Source organism: Lepidothrix coronata, unplaced genomic scaffold (assembly GCF_001604755.1).
Source record: "Lepidothrix coronata isolate B3197 unplaced genomic scaffold, Lepidothrix_coronata-1.0 Scaffold13, whole genome shotgun sequence".
In the NCBI taxonomy this organism is placed as follows: Eukaryota; Metazoa; Chordata; class Aves; order Passeriformes; family Pipridae; genus Lepidothrix; species Lepidothrix coronata.
Window position 1 is genome coordinate 177,388 of NW_016690193.1, and position 24,908 is coordinate 202,295.

General features: G+C 36.6%; 1 protein-coding gene across 2 annotated transcripts in view; it reads right to left on the minus strand.

Moving 5' to 3' along the window:
- COL25A1 (collagen type XXV alpha 1 chain) overlaps nt 1-24,908 on the minus strand; it is a 308,636-nt gene that overhangs the window by 105,808 nt on the left and 177,920 nt on the right. For both annotated transcript variants that reach the window (XM_017805805.1, XM_017805804.1), the window contains exon 5: nt 15,471-15,488. In XM_017805805.1, coding sequence (XP_017661294.1) covers nt 15,471-15,488 — 18 coding nt within the window. The remainder of the gene's footprint in view (nt 1-15,470; nt 15,489-24,908) is intronic.

The window sequence follows — 24,908 nt, forward strand, 5'->3', positions numbered from 1 at the left end:
AGATTTGTTTAAAAAAGGGCAAGGTTTCTTCTGTTTAAGGGTATAGACAGAAAGAACAGAGTGAGTAAAATAACACTAGTTTTGTACGCCACAGCATAGACATGCTGTTTTTTTCCCAGGGAGACTTCTGTGCTTTCACTTATGAGATGGCAGAGATCAAGCCACTAGCTGCTGAACAAATGTGAAAGCATTTTGTGTAAGTTATATGAAACGTCTGAGGTCAGAGCATTTCTGAAATAACTTTACAGTGTTTTCACTGGAAACAGAGGCTCTTTTCTCAAAGTGTAATTATCTACTCCAGACTACTATACATTTCCAAGGAGAGTTTATAGCCTGTTTCACATAAGCAAGGCCTTGTAAATCTCAAACACATGCAAAATCTGCATTCATAATTAGGCGACAAATACTACTGTTTTTAAAACAAGGTCTTCTAAAGCAGACTGAAAGGCCTCCGGGCACCTGCCAGCCAAGAACAAAGCTGAAATAAGGGTCAAATCCATTCAACAGCCATGTTCAGGATTACTGACAGGTGATCCTTTTTTTTTTTTTTGGGAGGGGGGGCTATCAAAATCCCATTTCCCTTCTCTGATGAAATTTTACAGTATTATAAATATGTGCATAAGAATAGAAGGGCAAGAGAATACAGTAGTAGAAAACAGAAGACTGATCCTTGCAGTCTTTATTTGGACAATATTCCCTTAGGGTTTATTGAGTGTAATCGGCATGTTTTTTTCATATAGCTAGAATTTTATAATTCATCCCCTGAAAGATGCTAATTTTGTATTCCACCTTTGAGGCATTGCTGCCTTTATAGTTACATTCACAGGACCTCTTCAAAAGCCAGTACTTGACTTATACTGGTTTTACAAACATTCATAATTATCAGAATTCTCTCATATTCTCTCCACATTCCTGTTGCTACAGATCTGGCTTTAACCATAATACAGGTAGTTCCACTATAAACTCACCCAAAAGGCATTGACATGTTACCTATAGTAAAACTGAAAATAATAAGGGATTCTCAGTAAGAGGTTCAAAGAAAAAGTAATGTTGTAGGTTCTGTAGAAAGCTCCAGACTCAGGACAGAGAAATCCAGATTTTTTGTGACTGTTAGCCCATGTGACACCATTGGAAAAAGGACCTGTCAGTGCCCTGGTGACAACCAACCAACCAAGCAACCAGTCAAAATCAGTTGGACTGTGACACTCCCAGGTCCCATGGGGATTCATCCTGAGATGTCAAACTCAGCAGCTCCCATCAGACAGAGTTATCACAGAAGGCACAGGTAATAATGTTTCAGATGCAGTCACTGCTTTCCTGCATTTCAACCACAACAACCACAGGCTAAGGCAACCTGGCAGGTAGAGGACTGAATGTAGCTTGCAAGATTCAACCTTCATTTTCATTTAGGATCAAAGAGCATACAACCCATTCATCCCTACTAGCAGCAACAGCATCCACAAAAAAAGTGTGACTGGCAGCATAAGGGAACAACAGCAGCCTTGCAGAGATGAACAGAAAAGTGAACTAGATTGTCCAATGTCATCTAGACAAACTCAAGAAGGAAATAAATTTGCCAACTTAGTTAAATTATGTCTGCACAGCTAAATGGCATGCCATATATTGCCTAAGTTAATTCAATTACTGCAGTTTACTTTGAGGGTAAAAGGTGGCTTCAGCACATAACAACAAAATAATCATATACAAAAGTCAAATTTTTTCTTTCTTTGAAATTTGACTCACGACTTCCACAAATTACAAGAACTTGTATGGAACAACAGTCCCGAGGCTAACCTATAATTGCTGCAAAATATTAGGATCAGATATGCTGAATCATAAGAGGTTATGCAGTGTATTATGAAGCACAGTTGTGTTTCATAACTATTTCAAAGTTTCTCCACTCATTTCAGTCTTGCTCCCACTATGCAAGCCCTGAACTACTGAGAAATGTGGGTTTGGCATCTGCTGAGCTTGGTCATGTTTTCAGCCAGCGTTTACATATGCTAGTTTACAATGCAAACATCTTACCTTGCATCAATTTTACAAGTGCTCACAAGAATTTCCAGTGAATCTAAACTGTTTCTACTGTTGAAGTCCCTTTTTTTTTACAAGTTGTATTCTTCCCCTGTGATATGACTGACTTAAGGTGAAAACTTTAAAGAAAAAAAACAACCACCACTCAAAAGACTCTTACCAATCTTTCATTTGCTCCCTTTATATTCTAAAGTTTTTTTAAAAATATCCTAAGGCAGAGAAAAAGAAACCTGAATATTTGACACAATAATAGTAACTGACTTAAAAAACATTATGTAAATTATCTAATCTGAGAAACATAAACTTGATATATATAGCAATCCAGACAAACAGCTCAGTTAACACTCACAACAAGCAAATTGTGACTCCTGCTGTAAATCCATACCACTGCGTTCAGAGGTCAGTGATTTATACCAATATATAAATCAGACAAGTTCATAAACTGCAGGCAGGAGAACACAATCAAACCAGAATGTGCCAAGAAAGCGTTTAGTCTATAATTCAGACATTCATTTCTCATGCAATGCTCTTGCTGAGCTCAGTGTGGGGTGCTTTTCTTGAATTTTATAATGTTGCTCACAAAAATCAGATTGCATCACAAGCTGCAAAAGGGTCACCACGAACTGACTAATTCAGTACTCAGGAAGAAGCATAAGGCTCAGTGTCCCAAGCAAGAACCTGCTAGAGGAGGTCTCCTCTTCTTTCTCTGGCATACTTTCTTCCTTTGATTAATCAATAAGACTGTCATCTTCTCCTTTCCCTTCCTCCTCAACCCCTGCCTTCTACACACAAACATAATGTTTTTCTTTGAAAACCTACAAAACTCAACACAAATAGTCTGATAAAGATTCTGTGGTCCAGAGGGTATATGAATATGTACCCATTGCCTGAGCATGAAAAAACTAGGGTTGGCTTTACTATTTCCACAAATTAATTTAAGCAAATATTTTGCTCTGAATCTGTTGTTTCTTGTGAATCAAATAGTTGCTGAACACGCCAGTAACACCAGTTATATGGTAACAAGAAAAACTGGCACATTATTAGAGATAAGAAAATGGCTTCAGGTAATGTCAAAAACCTTCTGACTTCCACTAAATGCTCAATGCACTGTAATACAAGTATTTCCTGAACCTAGGCCCTCATTGCCTTGTCCTCAGTGTACCTTCCTATTCTACTATTTGTTAGATAAACACAAGTTTACTGATGATGTTCAAGATTTGATGCAATACTGTAAAAAAACCACAAAACCCCCAAAAAAAAATAGCACAAAGGAAATACCATTCTTGTAAACAAGTAAAACAGGACATAAAAATACATATGAGAAAATCTAATATTGCTATATCTCTCATGTTGTAAGAAAACAACCAGAGTTTCTGATTTCAATAACATCATAGGTGCAAGGAAGAAACAAACACATAATCTTGGTTACATCAAAAACACAGAAGCACACTAATTTTTGGCTGGAACTCAGAACTGCAGGAGAACATTTGAAAACAACTTGTGAGCCCTACAGAATCAAAATTCACAAAACAGACTGAAACAGGGAGCTTTTTTACTATTACTGTTATGTTTGCTATTTCCATTGCAGTCTCAGAATTTTTTGGAGCTCAATTTATGATTTTTAACAATGTTTTTAATGACAGTACAACATAATACCAGTTTCAGTGTTCAGTATTTGGTTTATAAAACATTCCAAAAATGAGACATGTTTTTGATACAGACTGTTTCAGGCTTCCTCTTCTACCAATCAACCAGCAGATCCCCATGTCATTTTGTGTCTACCTGAGACTTGAAAAAGCATCACATAGCTATCTTAAAATCATCAAATAGTTTGGGCTGGAAGGGTTTAAAGGTCATCTAGATCAACCCCCTACAATGAGCAGGAACATCTTCTATTAGATCAGGTTGCTCAGAGCCCTGTCCAACCTAATCTTGAGTGTTTCCAGGGATGGGGCATCCACCACCTCTCTGGGGAACCTGTGCCAGTATTTCACCAATTTTATTGTAAAAAATTTATTCCTCCTACCTAGTCTGAATCTACCCTCTTTTAGTTTAAAACCAGCTACTCTTGTCCTACCTTAGCAGGCCCTGCTAAAAAGCACAGTGTGACCAAGGTTAACTTCTCATTCTCCAGTATCACAGGTGGGCCGTTCTGCAGCCCTTTACCTTCCCAGAGCCTCTCCCTGCCTTCTTCCTCCTGTTCCTTTTACTGCATTGAGAGTAGGCACTTGGAGATCCACTCCATCCTATATTAGCCTACTACACAGCAGAATTATTTTTATCCCCTCTCCAATAAGAATATACACACACACGTGTGTGTGTGTGTGTGTGTATCTCCACTTGTGTGTCTGTATGTGTGATCATGCTGGCAGTGGAATTTAAAAACAATACTGCATTTCTACATTGGTATTCACTCAGTAGTTGAGTGGTTATGCCAAAAGGGACAGAAAAGTTAATATATAGCACGGTAACTATAGAACAGACAAAAATGAGTGTGCTGTCAGTAGAAGAAAATATTTATTGTAAGTCATGGGGTTATTGACAGGATTCAATAATAAAAGAAAAGTGTAGTTGATTAATAAATATTCACCACAGTCAACAGAAATGATACCACAGAAATTCAAGAGGCAATGAATTTAACATCTATAAAAAAGAATGTTTGGTGTACAGGAAGACAAAGTAGAATGAAAGGCTGCTTTCAAATTTTACAGTAAAAAGAACTAGAGTGCAAAGATTTTTCAGTGTAGGTTGCTACACCTTTTCCTCAGAAGAACCACATTATTTCTGCGTCAAAGTACAGAAGCAGGAAAAGAGTTACAGCTCTAAACTTCATGCCTTTTATTTTGCATTGAATACTGAAAGGGATATGAAATGAAGGAGAAAAAATAACTGCCACTGATTAATCTCCTAATTATCTCTATTTATTAAAATAACAGTGGCATAGTACCACTCCAGAGAAGTTTTCTGCACTCACCAGTAAGAACTGTACCCATAAGCAGGCTATACAAATATAGAGCTATTTTGCTGAAAAATATTCATATACTTCTGGCACCCTGGTCTAAGGAGAAACATTAAGTATTGATGCCTTGAACCCAATTAAAACACTATTTTATAGAAGCAGTTAATATGCCCCAAAACCAAATAAGAACTTGAGAAAAAAATTATAAAAGAAAAAAAAAAAGAAAGGAAAGAAAGAAAATACATAAAAGGAAGACCAATCTACTCCAGTGGAATTTAGGGCTTATAAAACTGCAGGGATTATGAAAATACATTCTGGCTTTCTTTCCCAACACAATAGAAATTGAAAAGAAAAAAACCCTACATGGTCTGCCAATCAGACTCATGAAATCCTTATTCCAGATTTCAGAGATAAAAAGTCACCATTAAATATTTTTTTATACTTCCTTTGGCCAGCTCTTGCCTTTATTCCTAGAAGCTTAGTAAGAAAACAGCTCCTCACCGAGAGTTAACAACTTCCTGTTATTTTCAGAAACAGTATTTCCTATTCTAATGTTTCAGCTATTTTTTTACCTAAAACTTGAACGGTGGCTTCTGTAATTCAAATACCTCTGGTGCTTCCCTGATTGCTTACTGGCCTGGTAGATAATTCAGCTGAAATGACAGTGCCCTTTGCTCATTTAGTCTTTTATGTTTGGCTTAAAAGAACCTTTTTGATGAAGAGTTCAGGCTGAACTTCAAGTATTTTGAAGAAAACAGACATGGGATAAAGCAAGGGAAGGGGGGAGTTCCAGAGCAATGGAGATTTACCACTGCCAGTCACTACCTACAAGAGTAGGTATTGTCATTGAAATGCATTTTCCAAGCTCCCTAGCCTTTTGGATATTTCAACTTTACTGTCTCCATTACTACCATGTAATGAAATAGCACACAAGTATCTACCAGCCACATCCTCCTTTGACCAGCAGCTGGATCTAGAAGATTCATGAACTTCATCACCAGATGCTGCATAGGGTCCAGCTCTACAAAAAAATCACAACTACACAGAAACAGATGATTGAAATACCAAATAATCCCCTCTGTTCACCCATTTGAAATAAGGACTAGTTCAAAACAAGGCAGCTTTCTGCAAAATTCTGGTTTGTACCTGCTTTCATATCAAGGCATACTTACATTAAAGTATTAAAGGCTGAACTTGTGTAAATAAGCAAATCTGCACAGCTCACATACAAACAAGGTTTTGCAGCTAACATGCATTTGCTGTATTTCAACACTAAACTTATTTTCAGCAAAAACACAGACTTTGAAATAGGGAAGGTAAATTCCATTCTTCCATTTATTGTCTTCCATTTCAGTAGCAATGCCCTGAGTTTCACTCAGTTATTTCAAAGGCAAAGCATACTGTACATACACTGGTTTGGTTTTTTTGCAAACTTTGCTACGCAGTAGAGGAGACACTTGCTCATTCAAGGCAGTAGAATGTCAAAGAAAGATTCAGATATTCCTTTAGTGTTGTCTGTAAATGCTACCATAAAATTCTACTGTGAAAGATGTGGTGTGTTACTTAAAACATGAATGGTTAAAAGAAAATGTCACTAAAAGAGTAGTATAAAGCCAATCATGTAAAAAATACCCCAAGGGACAGAAAAGCTTCCGAGACCTCCACAAATTAAGAGCAATGAAATTATTTCACAAACTAGGTAACTTTTTAAACTTAAGGGTATGCTAATGCTTGGGAAAAATGTATTTCAGCAAAATACTATATATTTCTCTGAGGATCTTCTTCTTTCTTTCCTATCCCCTTCTCTTGCATGTCCTGCAGTCCCTTAAATTGTTTCTGTGCACACGAGGCTCCACTGATACCCAAACAAAGCCTTTTAACAAGAACTGCCTGATAAACATCATGATAAAAGCTACACTGCACAAAGCCAGCTGAGGCAACCTCCAAGTACTACGTTACTGCAAATGTCTCCAAACTATCCTAGGTACAGTCATTGCTGAAAGAGGCAAAGACTTGACACTCTAAGTCATAACTCTAGTCTTGATGGGGATATGTCAACCCTTTTATTCGACATTAAAGAGTATATAGAATTAAAAGCACATAAAAATAGCATATAAAATAATATTTATATTACAGTAAGACAAACAAATGCCAGTAGGAGAACTAAACATTTCTTTTATCTTCCCCAATTTCCTCATCTACAAAAGGAAAAACTGCAATGACATAATTTATAGACCAATTTTGAGAACTGTTCAGATTTGTGAAGTTTGATTTGAAACACTAGATAAATGCAAATGAATTTTGATATCAACTACAAACATACACATACTTTTATACACAGACATATGTAAGAGTGAGATGACTGAATATATTTTTGTAACCTTTAAGGCTGAGACTTTATACAGGAAGCAATTTAAGACAACATAAAGTTTATTAAAAACAAAACTGTTTTCTCCTCAAGACTAATAGTTTGGTCTACAAAATTCAGAACATCTTCAGGGGAAATTACACACATATGTATATGTCTACTTAAATGGATATTCATTCTTTTTGGCAAATGATCACTAGCAGACATACTGGGCAATATAATCGGATTATATTTCTGAAAATACGTGATTCTCCTACATGTTTCTCAGTAGCTAACAGCTCTTGAATGCTACTGAGGGATCTCAGTAAAAAAGATTACTAGGAACTCCTAAGCTATTGCAGAGACAGACAAAGCATTTTTCAAACACAGCACTCTAGATTAAAGCTCACAAACAAAATGGACACTTCCATGCCATGGTTGTTAATAACATTACTGGCAGTATACAAAACGCTCCAACAAAAGTAATTGCTCCGTTTTCTATTTTTTCTTCCTTTTCTCCTCCAAATTTGACTCATGTTTACAGGAGAGAATAACATACCACCACAGCTCTTCATGCCAGCATCAATTCAATATAAAAAACCTGAAGCATTTTCCCTGACATATAAAGTTGCTTAAACTAAAATTTCAATTCACCCAAGTGTCACTTTATAACAGAAAACACATATTTTGAAGCTTCCATATAGCAGTCAGAGATCCAAATCTCCCAGGTCTGCTCTAGTTTATAGGACTTTCAAACTTCCAGCAAAAACATCACCGGGTCTCTGGACAGATAATGGGTTTCAAGGAAACTCTGACATTTTGAAAACCATGTCAAAGACGAAAGTCTTTGAATATCACAGCACTAAGTGACAATAAGCTTGACTAAATACACATTTTTATAACTCTTAATTTCTTTTAATTTTTTTTTCAAAGCTAGTGAAACTACTGGGATCTGCAACAAATTGAACTGGAATTCAACTGAAATACAGTATGAAGATCAGTAAAAACAATAAGCCAGCATGAGTTTAATATCAAATTAAAAACATGTGCAGCAGGATAGTAAAATACTATATAATATTCCTGAAAACAGCGCAATACTTTGCTTTGACATAATTCCTAATAAAACACAGAACACACTAGTGTATTTCTGCCATCTGTAGAATAGGAGGAAGAAAATACAAAGGTCACTTGATAAAGAAATGATTTAGGAATATGAGAAATATTTTCAGGGTCCTTAATTATATTTTGACAACCCTTTGTACATCTCAAAACAGAACCACAGTACTAGGCTTGCAATTGCTTTTTTGTACTCATATGTACTATGTTAACCTAAGTGATGCTTTACCAAATTAAGTCTCATAAGTAATTTTTGCTTCACAGTTTCTCACTTGCTGTTAGAAGATCTAGTATGCTCTGGTGACTGCTGCCTTCTAGATGAATAGACGGAATGCTAATTTGTGATTCCCCATAACATTTATGCTGGCATATGTAACCAGTGAATCAGACCTTCATGTTTATTTTATAAAAACAAACCCAATTCTTTTCAGAAGTTAATGATGCCACCGTGAAGAAAAGTTGGTAACAACCTACAAATAAAAAGCTGTCCTGCATATTTTCTTTAAATTTTTATATATTAGTTATACGCATTGTTTTATTCTAGAACTTGGTTTTTTAGAGTAACAGTATCATAAATTGTCACTATTTGAACTACAAAATGAGGAGATCGACTTCTAAAAGTTATGGGCCGAACAACTTACACTGTTCTCAAAACTCGTCTTCCAAGATTTCTTCATCTATTGCATAGAGCTACTCTGAAAGGAGATCTTCACGTTCAGTAAAATAAGCCACTTTCCTAAGAGCAGAATTTATTTTACAAGGACATCCAGAGCCTATATAATGTTGCATGAAGAGTCCTTTCCACAGAATTCCATATAATGACTACTCTAAATTTTGTGTTTGTAGAAAATCAAAACTTAGATTGAATTGTTAATTGTAAAATTCAAATCTGATTTTTTTTTCCGAATCGAGCAAGAAAATCAGAAATAAATTATCTGTTCCAGGAAATGCTGTGGAACATTTGAACATCTTGCTATTTCAGCACCAGATAGTTACTGAAACTGTAACTCAAAAGCATGCCTATCAGAGTAGGTAAAAGAACACAGCAGCACAGCTGGGGCAGGGGTCTGGCATCCCTTTGGGTGTCTGACAGAGCCTGATGAGCAGAGCTCTAAGAAGTCTAATTATCCCCAACTAAGTTCACTTAGCAGCACATTGTAGGGAAGTCATTAATCTGCCATTAGAGGCTCCTTTGCAATTCCTGACAAAAGAGTGGGAAAAGACAAGTAAAAAACATGTTGGAAGCAGAGCACAGTATCAAATGCTATGAGAATTTTGCTTGTTGATGACTGGAACTTACTCCCCTCAGCCTTTTTAAATTTTGTGTGATGCTTCCTTAGTCTTGGTATAACTGATGGTTCAGAACAATTCGCCCCTAAATCTCCGATTCTGTGCTCTCTTCTTCCCAGAGCAACGAATCCTTTTATTTGCACTAATACTATCTGCTTAGCCAAAAAAACATTTAATATTCACAGCTATCCTGGTTGACACATGTGCTTAAGTCTACCAAGGGAAACTGAAGTGGTTTATATTTTGAAAGTGCTCGTTGTTGTTGTCAATGCCTTTTAACAACATTAACTTCTGTTTTATTACATACGATGCTGAGAAAGCATCATACTTTAAAACAATTAAATGGATTAGCTCCTTCTGAGAAGGCATATTTCTTGCATCTTTTCTGTCATAAACATCTATGTACACAGTAAACATGGAGTTTTGAGCATGATTTCTCATCCTACATTCTCTGATGTGGTTCATTTTAGCAACTAAAATAAAATGAAAAGCCACGATAATGGCTTTTATTTCTTCATGTTCACAAATCAATATAGGCTGTTTCCTAAAAAGATCTCGCAATTTCAATAGTGTTCACAAATTCTATTACCATTTCAGAAAGGAGAATAGTAAGCAAATAGTAAAACTCTGCACACTAAACCCATACGAAACTTAGCACAAGCTTGTTTATTTACATGATGCCCTCAGCTAAGATTAATTTCTGATCTCAAAATTTATTGTAAATGATTATTAGCAGCAGAGGGATCAAGGACTTAACTTTGTTATTCATACGAAGTAAGAAACAGACTTTTACAAGTCTGCTACCTGATGTTAATAAACTAATTGTTAAAGTTTGACAGCAAAATCTGACCTGCAACTTGTAACTCAAAAGCAGATTAGCATTTGCATATTCAAACAGAGTCATACAATCCTTCAGCAGGATCAGAAGTTTACAGAGGAGCTTAGAGTATCAGTTTCTGGAAGGAGAAACACCCCACAAGATCATTCTCTACAGTGGGAACAGCTAATGGCCTGGGTACAACCACTGGGCTTGTCTCAGGAAGAGCAACATTACTGCACCATGTAGCTCTAGGTGATGAACTGTTTCGTCAATCTTAGGCTGATTTTGTCCTTTTTAAGAGTATTTCCTGCCTTCTTCCGCCACTCTCTATGCAAGTAAAGACTCTTGAGGCATTCCTGAAAGCAAACTGCTGGAAACAAGTAATATGGAGCTTACATCTCAATTTATAGTGATCAGAACAAAAGAAGCATGTCCAACTCTAAGGGTCTGACAGGTACAGGCCACTTTGCAGCTTTAGTCAATAAGACATATTATGTACCTTGCTCATAGCCACAAAAACACATACATGACCACTCGATGTTATCAACTGCCCCACTACTGAATGGCATGCTCTGAGAGGAATATTTAACAGGTCTTGAAATGCAGAAGGCTATCCAAGCTACCAAAACTGAAAGGGAAACTCACCAGGAATTAAAATGCATTTTCTTTATACAACCCCTTTCCCATCCTTCCGCTGCCAGATACTCAACTCTTTTCTAACGTCTAGGAGCGTCCCTGCCATCACACTGTTCTCTAGAAAATGAAAAATCTCTTCCATAGACTACTGCCTTCCAAAACCACTCAAAACTATGCCCTATGTCCTGCTGACTGTGTTTCTTTGTCCTTTGACAAAAACCAGAAAACGAAAAGTTAAAATGGTTCCCACCAGCTCTGTTGACAGCACAAGCCAGTAATAACCACTTTAAGCATGAATCAGAATTTCTGTAATCAGAAATTAAAAATACTCCCGTGACATACCCTAGACCCCGATGGTGAAAAAGACACACGTGCATTTGTCACCAGAATTGCTATGGCAACCCTTTATCATACACAAAGCACTGGAAAATTTCAGACTGTTATAACATCACATCCATGGACATTTCACACGAAGGAAAACAAGAATCCCATGAAAACAAATATCAATCATTAGTATTTTGCCCATTTCTAATGCAGATTTGGATGGCTGCCAAAGAGAAGGGAGAGGCATCTGTGAGGCTGCTGTATCTCAAAGTCCCACACAGAGAGTGATCATGTGTGCTGACACGAGGAAGAAAGTCTGTTGTGCTAGAGATAGGCCAGGGAAAGGATATCGCCCCGAACATAAAAACAGTGGCTGACTGAGACAAAGTTACACCTAAACATCACCCTACCACCCTATATTTATAGTTGTTAATAGTTCTGGTTCAGCAAGATTTTTTAAAGGATTATTTTGTCTTCCTTCACCATAATACTGAAAGCATTGGTTTCCAGTATTTAGATGAACTTCACTTCTAAACAATCAAAAAAGTTAAAAATAGCACGCCTTCTCTCTTTACCCAGACAGTACATTTCTTATGGAATTAACTTTAGACTAGAAGCTAAACCCTGTTCTTCGACAAACAGGAATACTTCCATTATTTCAAATAGAGGATTTATGGGCAGAATTTGTTGTATAGATTTACTGGGAAAGAAACCTTTCTGGTACAAGGTAATCCAAACACTTATTTACATTCTAGAGAAGAAAAAGCAGATATTCTTTGAGGTCATTCAAAAGCCAGAATATAAGTAATATAAGTTTCAGCAAAAATATTAAATATTTTATTACTTGTTCTTCTACAAAGAAACACATCTTACATGGTATTTAAAACAGCTCTCTTTTTAACAGAAAACCAAAATCACAAGAAGGAATTTTATTTTTTTAAAGGTTATGTTAGAAATTTTTTAGCTGTTGATTATGGTCTTTACTTTTCAGAGATACAACAGAAAAATAAGCTTTTTCTAAAAAAACAAAAAAAAAAAAAGGCCATGAGTTGTAATAAAGTTTCCTGTTACTTAAAATGGGAATATATGAAGCAAAATTATCTTTCATTATGTAATTTTGAAGAAAATAACCAGTAAAACATTAAAGATAAAAAGACAGGAGGTGTTACTGATCTGTTATGGATTTATATTTGTATGCATTAATTATGTGTTTGTTGAGTGAATTTAGTGTGTACTTTTGGAAAACCATAGCAAAAAAGGACAGGTGTTAGTAAAACACTGAGCATAAGAAGGATAAGAATTTATCTCTGATCTTAGTGTGGACTTCCATGGCTATGACATCAGAAACTTTTTAAGTGCTTCTGTAGTCAGCATAACAGTTTTGTTGTTTGAAGCCAGGAAGCCTTTACTGACTAACCAAACTGACAATACTTTTAGTTTTGAATTTCTTATGGACACAGTTAAGACCAGGGAAATTTCTGACAACCATAGCTAGCTGAAACGTCTGCATTATTTTAAGAACAAACCAAGAGAATTTGACTTATTTTATCTATATGTGAACAGATTCTGTTTTCTGTTGATACTTTAAAGTTAATTTTTAAAAGTCTTGAGATTTTCAACCACAGCTTTCAATATTTAAAAAATGCTTGTCCCATTAAGTTATCTGAATCCGAGTTTTAGTTTAAGGGGAAAGACATCTAAATGTACAGCCTACATGTAGTTGCCTGAGACACGTAGATGTCAACATTGGTTAGAAAGCAATTCAGCAGAACAGTTATCTGATTCAGTAGCCACCTACAATCAGAATCTGGAATTAAGAGGCACGAATGTGTACAGCCAGTGTTATGTGAGAGGTTCTCTAGAAATCCAAGACAGCTGCCTGTGACTGACAGCTACAACAATGGTCCAGCACAGACTCAAGCCTTTGGACATAAAACAGCCAGTGCCTAAGCTGGAGATGCTGGATCATCTCATGCAGCAACAAATGCCTGTATGCAGGCAGTGTAATTGAGCCTGAGGAGTTTACAATGAGATGAACAGGTTTCTAGGTGCTTTGAGTGTTGATTTAACCTTCACCGACTGCAAGAAGAGCTTAGACGCCTCATATGTCAACATCTACACACAAACTTCTAGGTTTAAGCATCTTGATCTAAAGCCAAACACGACTCTTGACTGTCTGATGCCACTATGACTTCCCCACCAGCGCTCTTGCAAGAATTATACCTGGACTCAATCAGCCAAATACATACATATCCTCCTGACACAATAAGTCCATCTTGAGCTGAAAAGGAGGAAAAGGCATTATTAAGAATAATGGTATGTGTTGCTCAGAATAATGGCGAAGACCCAGAACTGAGCACTTCCACTGGGATGAGTTACTGAAGTTAGGATGTAAGAATTCTCTCTTAATACAACTGGGGGGGGAAACTTTTAGTGGGTTTTTCCTATGGTTTGCACCTCACTTCTCTTACAATTGCGACAAGATATCTCTGCCTTTCTGCCCTTGAAACTGCACTGAATACTGCAATCTCCACTGTGGTTCTTTGCTTACAGCTACCCCAGGGCATTTTATGTAGAGATATGTGTTCTAAAGACTGAGCAGCTGTTTACAAGCAAGAGACACTTGCTAAGCAACTGAAATGTGGGAGGTGGGGGTCCAGACCCAGAAGGAAAAGACACGGGTGGCAGCACAAGTCAACATCAACTATAGGGCAGCCCATGGGCTCAAGTATATGCCTCAGGTCCTCAACAGAGCTTGTTCAGAGCTAGAGTGCCACACAGAATTACAATCTCCCTCTTCATCAACCCCCAGCAGCACAGAGGTTGAAGATACCTCTCTCTCTGCATAGTCCACACATCAAGAGCCCACTGCAAAACCTAAGTGCTATGGGCAGTGGCCATTTCCAGTATCATATGAACTTCTTATACGATACTATTAAATGGAGTCTGGTACTGCAAGGATACTGGGCATTCAGACTAAGTGGTTTGAGGCTTTCTAATGCAGTCTGCCTTTCAACAGAAAATAATGATTAAAACTGAAAAATCTGAAGAAAATGCTTGCTTCTCATAATGAAAATCTTAACTTAAAAGAATTATCAGTCAAAAAGGCAGTAAAGCTTTAACTTTTAATTATGATTCTGATTATGATAAAAGGCCCTCAGAGAAATCCTGGTTCAGCCAACTCACTTGTGCAAAGATGGGCCCACAAACCGAGCTTCCTACACAGCATCTGGAGTATACAGAAAGGTTGAGTTTTTCAACTGAGTTCAGTAAGTTGGGCTTTGGCACTGACTTTTTTTTTTTTTTTCTATTTTCTTGCTCCTTCATATTTTTATAGTCCTCTTTCACTCAAATAATTCACATTTAATTTCTGCTATACATAATGTTTCCTTTCTGCTGGTCTATTTCTACCTTAGAACTGAAGTTTGGTCCCTATATTTCCACGTCTTCAATTACAGCTCACAAGACAAAATTCTACTATTTTAAATAAAGCAGAACTAATTCAAAGCAGTGTATATAATTAATCAAAATAGCTAGCAGTGCAATATTTAAAATAACTGAAGGCTGCCTGGATTATAGCAACATTATTAGCATGTGATTAATAAGCAGTTGAAGTATTACATTTGTTGCACATTTGCTAAGTTATTTTATCTTGCTTTAAAGTTCAGTGGCAAAGTTTCAAGCCGTAGTTAGGAGATTTGCTTTATTCAGTATTACTTTGTTGACCCCACCATCTGGTCAAACAGCTGAGGAAACTCAACCGTCTCAGGGGGGCATGTTTCTCTCTTGGGAAATATTTGCCTTTCTGAATTATGGAATGGTTACTAGTTTCTAGTTTATTAGACTAGGATTAAAAAAAAAATCCAAATACTTTGTAGATAACCTGAATTTGGTGGGCCCTGTATCTAGCTATTACTTATGTAGGAAAATAAAATGACACTTACTTGAGGACCAGGCTGACCCTGAAAAAACAAGCAAAAGAAAAGGTTATGGAAAGTTATGGCAAGGATTAACTCCTTAAATAGTAGAAAACAGTTACAGTACTTTCTAATAAGGAGATAATAAAAAATACAGTAATTATATTGAAGTTAGATTTTTGACTCAAGTCTATATTGAATTTGAATGTTTTAGTTCAAACTGATGAACTTTCCTGCAACTGATTCTATAAATAACTTAGAATAACACATCACTGAAACTGCATTTCAGAAACTTCATATTTTAGACAGTCATAACAACTAGAAGTGACAGAAACACCTAATTTAACAATTCTCATGTGAGAAAGAATCCACAGATGCTGAGCTGATTTAGAAGCAAGTATTGGGTTTTTTTTCTTTATTATAGCTCAGCTCCATGTTTCAAGGACGTGCTAATTACTGCTTATTGAACGAACGAAGTCTCAAAACTGGAAGGACACATTGTTGAACAAACAATAGTCTTTCTGCCTTTGCTGCAAGCACCACAGTTTTAAGTAAGTACGACCAAAATTAAAACCAAGTGAAAAGTAGATGAACCTTTGTCAGTCAGCCCAAGAGACAGCTGATGCATCTCCTCTCTCTTATTTATCAACATCCCCTTTAGACCAACCCTGGAAATTGGAGAGGCACCCTTTGACCACTGAGGAGCTGTATGTATCTCTTGTTGCTGCAAACCCTTACAGAGAAGACTTCCTATCAGTAAGGTCCCTAGCCTAGGACAGCCACTGAAAGTCATCAGTTATTTTAGCCCACTTATTAAAAATTATTTGTATGAAGCAGGATTATTTTATCAAACTGTATTTTAGCTGTGATTACGAACTACATCACCCAGACAATCAGCTCACACTGTAAGACAGAGACAAATATTTATATATTTCTCTCTATAAAGAGAGAATTTCTTTAAACTCTTAGGGCTAGCTTAGCTTTTAGTGTTTTATGACACTTAAATAATATTTCAGTTGAACTGAAACTACATTTCCTTCTGTTGACAAAACCTGAGCACGGAGAAATCTTTTAAGTCTTATAAAACCTCTTCATTTTAGCTAGAAAGTATTGCTACGGAGAGTAGAAACTTTTTTGTCTGAACATCAGGAAACTCTTTTCTTACTGTGGGGATACCCAAAGGCACAAAGGAGATTGTGGAGTCCCTATTCTTGAAGATATTCAAAAGCCATTGGACACGATTCTGGGCAAGCTGCTCTAGATAGCTCTGCTGGAGCAGAGAGGTTAGGCCAGATGACTTCCAGTGATCCCTTCCAACTGCCATCATTCTGTGATTCTCTGTGATTTTAAAGGTGATGGGGGAGAAAACATTTCAACTGGGAACAATTGTGTACAAGAAATGCAGCTGAAGAAAATGGTTTTGGTTGGGTTTTTTTTACCAACTTATAAGACTTTTTGCTCTAAATTAAAAAAATTTAAATTCGCATGAAAATTTAAAAATATTTTTGAAATACAAGAAATATTACAAATTAGGTTACAGAGGAATAATGGTAAAACACAGAATTATTGTGGCTATCTAATCTTTACACTGAATGCAGCCTAAAGCATTCCTTGTAGTAGATGCTGCAGTTTTGTATTAGTTCCTTAGAACAACATTGCACCATAGAGGTTAAAAAATAAATAAATTACTGTCTGAGGTTTGCAAGTTCTAATATTAAGTAAAGCTTTCTGAATTGGTGAGTTCTATGAAGTTACACATCACACTGGGTTAATGAATATAACTGAGACTCCTCAGCACTCAGACTTTACCTCAACCTTCCCCTCACAGGGGGTTTTAATCTATTATATGCTATACCTGATCTTAAAATCATCAGGAATTGCTTACTGATGCAGTATTGCTGATACATTAGTTCATATAAATTATCTAAACTGAGGCCTCTGAATACAAACCTTATATATAAACCTTAGAATGCATTTGCTCACAAGTATATCTAATGTTTTAATACATTTTGGCCAAATCATTAAAAGCTGTCTCAAATGCATATGTGTTAAAAAAACCAAAACGTAAGTGAAGGTCTGAAATTACCAAATGTTGCAACAAAAAGTTGATTTTTAGTGATAGAAAGCAAATAAACATATTATATACATATATATTTAACCAAAGAGATTTGAAAATTGACTTTTTTCTTCGATGTAACACGCTATATGTATGATATACAAGACATACACACATAACACAAACATATTGTTGTGAGGGTTGGAATGTGAGGGTTGGAATCATGCTCCCATGAAAGTGTTCTCTACTCCCAGACTCAACAACATTAAAATTTGCCTCTCTGTTATTGTGCATTTATAATTACTTTTCTGCAATACAGAGAGAGGAAAGCTAGAAAATCAATTTTTATATGACAATGTTTCTTTATGCAGAGAATTCTATGAGATATCAGGGAATATAACAGTTGCATTGCTCTTAGTTCATATATGCTGTCAATATTGCAATTGTCCTGCATTTAGTTGTAAGTGCATATGATGAACACAAAAGTACTCTTAGCAGGATTTTTTTTAACCTGTTGCCTATGAGCTCCTTTAGCATGGAAGGATCTTTACATTAGTGAAAGTAATTATTTTATGGTTTTTACAATGGTTTCCAATCCTTCAATATTTCTGTATGCTCTTAGCTACTCCTTGCCCTACCAGCCACTGCAGTTACAGTGTAATTTTCCCTTCTCACTAGTGATCCAGTGACATTACCCAGAGGATGCAGCAAGCACTGAATTATGGAACTCATCAGCTCTTCTTACAAAGCTACAGGTAGAAAGGCATCAAAATAGTGACCTTTTTGATTGGAAAGGCTCACTGTCACACAACAGCAATTCAAAGCATGGGAGAGAAAAAAGGGCTGTTAATTTTGCCTTCTCACATTTTTGTATGCTGTGAAAGGGTCAGGAATAAAGCTCTGTGAGTTCCTTTGTGTTCATTAAAAAACCCTCTAACATAAATTCAATCTGATATTATAACACATTTGAGCAAGCTCAATCTCAGTTCATCTGTTTGTGTTCCAAAAATGACCCCAGGACTGCTGAAATCACCCTGGTTCATTACTGCATAAATCACCCCCAGTTCATGCTACTTGTGGAATAAAATGTTTTAGCTGGAAGTATTTCTCTTAATTTCAGATAACAAACAGGGTGAAAATACTCTTAAAAAAAAGTCAGCATTACTCTATGATTTTTTTTCTAATGAACATCTCTTTATTCAAACCTGCTACATACTCTAAAATTCATTGATTGTAGCTACCAACTGACTGCTGTTCTTTGCATGCATTGAGGGATCAGTCCCAACGCCAGTAACTGATCAGGTACATTTTCATTGTTGCTGCTTTGAACCTCTGGATCATTACTCACATACTTGATTATCCATACTGAATGCTGATTTTGGGTTTTTTTAATCTCCATGGCTACAGTGGGTATAGCTGCATAACATGTCATGGTTTCAGTAAAATCTTCAGAACAATTTTCCCTTCTGTACTCTTATTTACCAGCTTAATACACTATTTTGCGGTAAAGAAAGGGCTTACATTTGGCAGCCTAATTACCATGATGGAAGCTCTTCCACTGTCGATAGTTAATCCCTTCCTAGCAATTTAACCTAACATTAGATCCTGATACATAAATTATACTAAACCAGAAAAGGACATACACATGGTGTAGCTGAAGTTAACAGGTAAGCTACCAGTCCGCTAGAAGAGGAGATGAAAGGAAAAGCCTATTGACTGTATGCTGCAAACTTTACAGACAAGTTACTTAATAGCAGAAAGAAACCTCAAGGAGCACAGCAAAAGTCTTAAGAGAAGAAAATGAAAGTTGACACGGTAAGTCAACAAGTTGAGCTTTGAAAAGGAGATGGGGCTTGGAGTAAGTAAAAGGACAGAAAAGACAGTATGCATCGGGCATCAGTGAAAACGGCTATCCTGAAAAGCGAGAAAGAGGGAGTAAAAGCAAGAGCAAGAAAGTGCAGAAACTGGATTTTCACACCTTTCCATGGTGTTAATCTTTAAAGAGCAGGGAACATAAACTTCCAGGCTCATACATCCAAACATGTAGCTACACAAATATACACAAAAGTACAAATGCATTAAAAAATGCATTGTATTAAATTAAAGGTTAAGTCTAACTTAATTCAAGCAGCATATCCCTAAAGAATATCTCGAATTGGTACAAATGCAGTTATTATGAGACATGAGGCTGTTCATATCTAATCAGCAAGCAAAATCCAGATAGAGAAATTAAAACACAAAAATTAAGAATCTGTGGAAAAAGGAAACCAGTAAGAATCATAGATAAGTGGTCAGAAGGGATATCCAGCTCTTTAAAAGGCCCCATCAAACTACACTTGTGGAGCATTCTCTGGACAGAGCACCGAAGTAGGAACATCTGTCTTCCAATCTTATTCAGATAGAAAATGATAAGGAAACAGAGTAGCACAGCTGACCCCCATTTTCTTGGATAGACACAAAAGATGAAGAGGTTTTTCAGCAATATGTTGAAAATCCATGCTACTAGAGTTGAAGAAGTTATTCTGAAGGAAGCCAGTATGTGACTAATATACATTTCAGCATGAGTAATTAAAAGAGCAAAGAGGGAATATATGCAAGACCTAAATTGCACTGGTTTTGAATAAATCACCTACCAGCTTTCCATCCATACCAATCGGGCCCTGGGATAATCAAAAGTCAAAACAAAATGGAACAGTTAAATCAGAGAAACACTGAAGATGAGGATAAATATACAGACTTGGGGAATACTGTGGACTTCAGAAGATTAATAACTCTATGTCAGCAGCTAAATGCAATATCTTAAAGATATTTTGAGAATGAAGGCACAGAAAAGAAACAGCAAAAGAAGCAGACCTAAGACAGAATTAATAAAAGCAGCATGGTGGGAAGTAGCCAGGCAATAGCTGGTGTTTAACAAAACACAGGTTCAACGTGAAATGGAGAACTGTTAGTTTGGCAAATCACAGTGGCCCAACATAATCAAACATATGAAATAATGCATCTGGCGTGTGTTTTTTTCTTTAAATAACTGAGAAAATAGAATAGGTAGCCTATTTGCTGAACAATCTTGTCATATCGTTGCAAGATGAAAACAGCAAACACTTCAAATCTCATAAGTAATATGTATTTAAATTAACATTATAATAAGTAATGATGGTTAGTAAGAAACTTTAGCTCACACAGTTCACTGATGTACTATAGATTTCCACCTACACTTTGTACAAGAAGTCCTCTGCCTTATCCTGCTTTCTCTTTTTTTCCATTGGGAAACATAGACTTTTCCTTGCTGATAACTTACAAGTTACTTATTTTCTTCAGAGTCCAGAAGCTGGTTCTAGTTATATGAATGCAAATTATACGAAGGATTTAAAGCAGATTTAAAGCGGATGTGCACTGTTGTAACTAAGTAACTGGTTCTGTACCACTGCCCATTTAGGAGATCACAGGACAGAAGAGCGCTAGAGAAAATTGGATTAATTTTAAATTTAATGTTTATTTGCTATGTCTTCTGACAATAAGCAGTCAAGTTACCTTTCACTGACAATGGAATAAGAGCAGGCAGAGTAGTGTTTTTCTGCCACCAAATTTGTGGTTTAGGCTGAAATTGTGAGCTCTCAGGTATTTGCCCTATGCAAATGAGACACTATTTTATGTCTGCTGAAGAGAAGTTTTCTTTTAAATGCAGCCAGACTTTCTCCCTGGAGCTTCACAGGCACCCCTCTCAAGACTGTCTCTCCTAAGCATATGGTCCCCTAGGGCTGATTGCTCACACTGCGAGATTTGGATCACTGTTGCTGAGAAGACAGCACATAACATATTTGCTGGTTTTGTGTTGATCCATTTTATCTTTGCTGCTTTTTGTCCCCTTTCTAAGCACTACTTTGGCTTGTGAGCAAAAATCAGCAGAAAAGTTTAGTCTAAATCAGGTCTGCAGGTTCTGCTGACTTCTTCACTGAGGAGTGTGTATTCCTACCTTTAGCACTATTACTAATAGGTACTATAGCCATATGAACAAGTTAGTTCAACCAGTTATCAAGAAAACAGTAAGTAAGTTGAAAAACTGATGCCATATCATCTAGTGATTTCCCTAACTATGTCTTCTCCAGGCCTAGATCTTGGACTTTGCCAAAAATTCCAGACATACTCAGTATGAGCAAGGACATTGACTGGATGTACACATTGTCCAACTCATTATTTTCGGTACATTATTGGCTTTGTAAGAAGCCTGTGCACTAACCTACTTGTCAGATCCAATAACAAGTTACTGTGTCTGGGAAGCCCTACAGGAATAAAATGCCTTACCTCTCTTTCCCCCCAGCTCTTACTGTGGTTTCCTGTCACATCATGAGTAGATGACATGCTGAGAGTGTAAATCGGGTCAGTGCATCTTGGTTGTCTGCATGACCACCACCTTTTCTATGTGCTGATATCCTATGAAAAGTCTGTGACTGTTGGGATGACCTACAGTATCTTTCAAATGTTGTCTCTGAACAGTCCTTCCCTGGTAGCAGGGAAGAAGAAAGCAACACCTTCCAAAGCATTAAAAAAGCACAGCTCTTATTATTATGTTTCTTTTCTATGCCTCTTGAGCCCACATATGCAGCACAAACAAAGCACTCCCCGATTTTCTCATAATTATTTAGGAAATTTCTAAATATGGTACTATACACCACAAAACTTAAGACATCTGCAGGTTATTAGCTCTTCCAGATTTTTTTCTAGCACTAGTTAATACAGGATATTTATCTAGTAATATTTACATAAATATTTACAGTCTGCTGCAGGTACAAAAATGAAGGCTGAGCTGAACCCTGGCTATGAATAAATTTTCTTCTAGAAAATAAACTACAGATATTACCAGTTAAAACACTCAACTGTAAGGTCATGGTAAGCATATAAAGTTCCCCACAGGGCTCTGTGGGCCAGCAGCTAAGTTTAACTGTCAAGCCTGCTGCTGACTTAGCCCAAAAGATTTAATTATTCTTATGATGAATGAATACAGAAAAGAATTATGCAAGTATTTGTAGAAAGAAAATTATGGGGTTGAACTGTTGGCTCACAGGGACCAATCAACAGCTCTTGCATCTGTATCAATGCTTGCATAGTGAATATAAGCACTGTTTTCAGGGAATTTTTCTTTATCATAGGAAAAAAAAATACTACTTGGGCTCCCTTAAAATGATAGGTGTTCTAACTACTGTTGAATTTTTGCCTGCTGTTTGTCGATGCTACATAGCTCCCGCACTTGAATTACAGGACTGCAGGCAGCATCTTGAAGAGTCTCAGAAAGAATAATAAGAAATTCCCAGTAGGCTGAAGAGAAGCATCTGCTCACAATGGAAAATAAGAGGATTTTCTCCCATGACTCCATTTCTATCAGGGCTATTTGGTTTGAAGCCTTGGAACATCTTCTGGGATTTGCTTTGTAGAACAGGAGAGGAAAGTGAAACTTGATGGAGACATAACCTCTTCAGAAGAAAAAGAAAACACTGTGAAACAAAATAATATTCTTTCATTATGAAAATATTGAATCTTTAACAGCAAGCCATGGCAATTTCCTTCCTTCCTCAATTACTTCTTTCTAGTGTTAGAAAGAGAGAGAAAGCACTTTTCAAAAATGGAAAAAATTAGAATCTCCACTACCAATGCAGGTTGGATGAGAAAGATGAGCTGAAATAGTACATGAGGTTACTTCAGGATGCACTGAGAAGAATCCTATATATGACAATATTTATTGTCATGATTGCATTGGAAGTCTCATGGAATACTCAGAGTCATTTTCATTCATTTTAGAGAAAGCATTCAAGCCATAGTCTGTCTTTGACTCAAACCTGAATATCTTCAGAGCTGTGCTATATAGTTCAAACTACTTTCTGTTTTGTTCTGTGAAATAACTGCTACTACAGATTAGCAAGTAGCTTTTGACAAGTACCAAATATATGGTGTTCTCTATCACAATCTCTGTAACACATTTTAGAAAACTAGATGAACAACAAATCATGAAAGAGAGAGGGATGAGTAGGTTTATATAACACATGTACACCAAATATTGGTTTGCTTATTGTAGATACTAGAGAGGATACTGAAAATTTTTCTTCTGGACTATGTATTTGCTTTTCAGGTTTCTGCTATGACTTTTGAATGTATGGAATGGCTCGATGTGTTGGGTTTTGCAGTAGCTGGCGTTGGGCTATGTTTTGTATTTCTGCCAAAAACAGTGTTAATAACACAGAGGTGCTTTTGTTACTGTTGATCACTGCTTACACAGAGTCAAGGCCTTTTCTCCCTCCAGTGAGGAGGCTGGGGGTGCACAAGGCTGGGAGGAGACACAGCCAGGACAGCTGACCCCAACTGACCCAAGGGATATTCCATACCATATGGTGTCATGCTCAGCGTATAAAGCTGGGGAAGAAAAAGGAAGGAAGTTTACATTCAGAGTGATGGTGTTTTGTCTTCCCAAGTAACTGTTACGTGTGACAAAGCTCTGCTTTCCTGGAGACAGCTGAACACCTGCCTGCCCATGGGAAGTGTGGAATTAATTCCTTGTTCTGTTTTAATTGTCTGTGCAGATTTTGCTTTAACTACTAAACTGTCTTTATCTCAACCCAGGAGTTTTCTCACTTTTACCCTTCTGATTCTCTATCCCAATCTCACCAGGGAAGTGTGAGCCAGTGGCTATGCGGGGTTGAGTTGCCATTTGGGGTTGAACTATGACACTGGATATTTACCTGCAGTATTACATACACTTTTTTTCATAGAATCCTCAAAAGCAAAGTTGTTTGTACGGTAGATTTTTTTTCCCAAAGAGTACCCAACTATTTACTTAGCATTTAACTGCCTGTCTCATAACCCTATAATGGACAGAGACAACACAGGGGAGGAAGGAGAATACAAATGCAATTTCAGTCTGTTTTTGTGCAAAGTAGCTTCCACTCCTCAAGAATATTGTCAATACAATGTCTCTCAAAGAAAAATAGTTTTAATCAGTTTTTCAGTGCTACATAAAATCAGTCATTTTCCATTTAAGCAGTTATCTTTTTACATATGGGTTACTCTGCAGGTAAATATTTTAAAAATTTTAAGGGTTATTGTTAGAAAGTGAATATGTAAGCAAGTGCATCCAAAACCTTTAGAGACTTTCTGTCAGAGACAGCAAGTATTATTACTTTAGGCAGCTTTAATGAGATATTAATTTCTTTGGAAAATTCTCACCTATAAGATAAGAAAAGATACCACATGTTAAAATTTACTGTGTGATAAAAGAATCTTCTAACAAAAGGAAAACAGGAGGTATGAATTATTTTCTTACTTTTCTCCACTCATCCTTCAGAAATGTCTTTTTATTTAAGGAATACTCATCAGAGCACTCAGTTGTGAACCAGGAGATATATAATAAACAGAAAACAGAT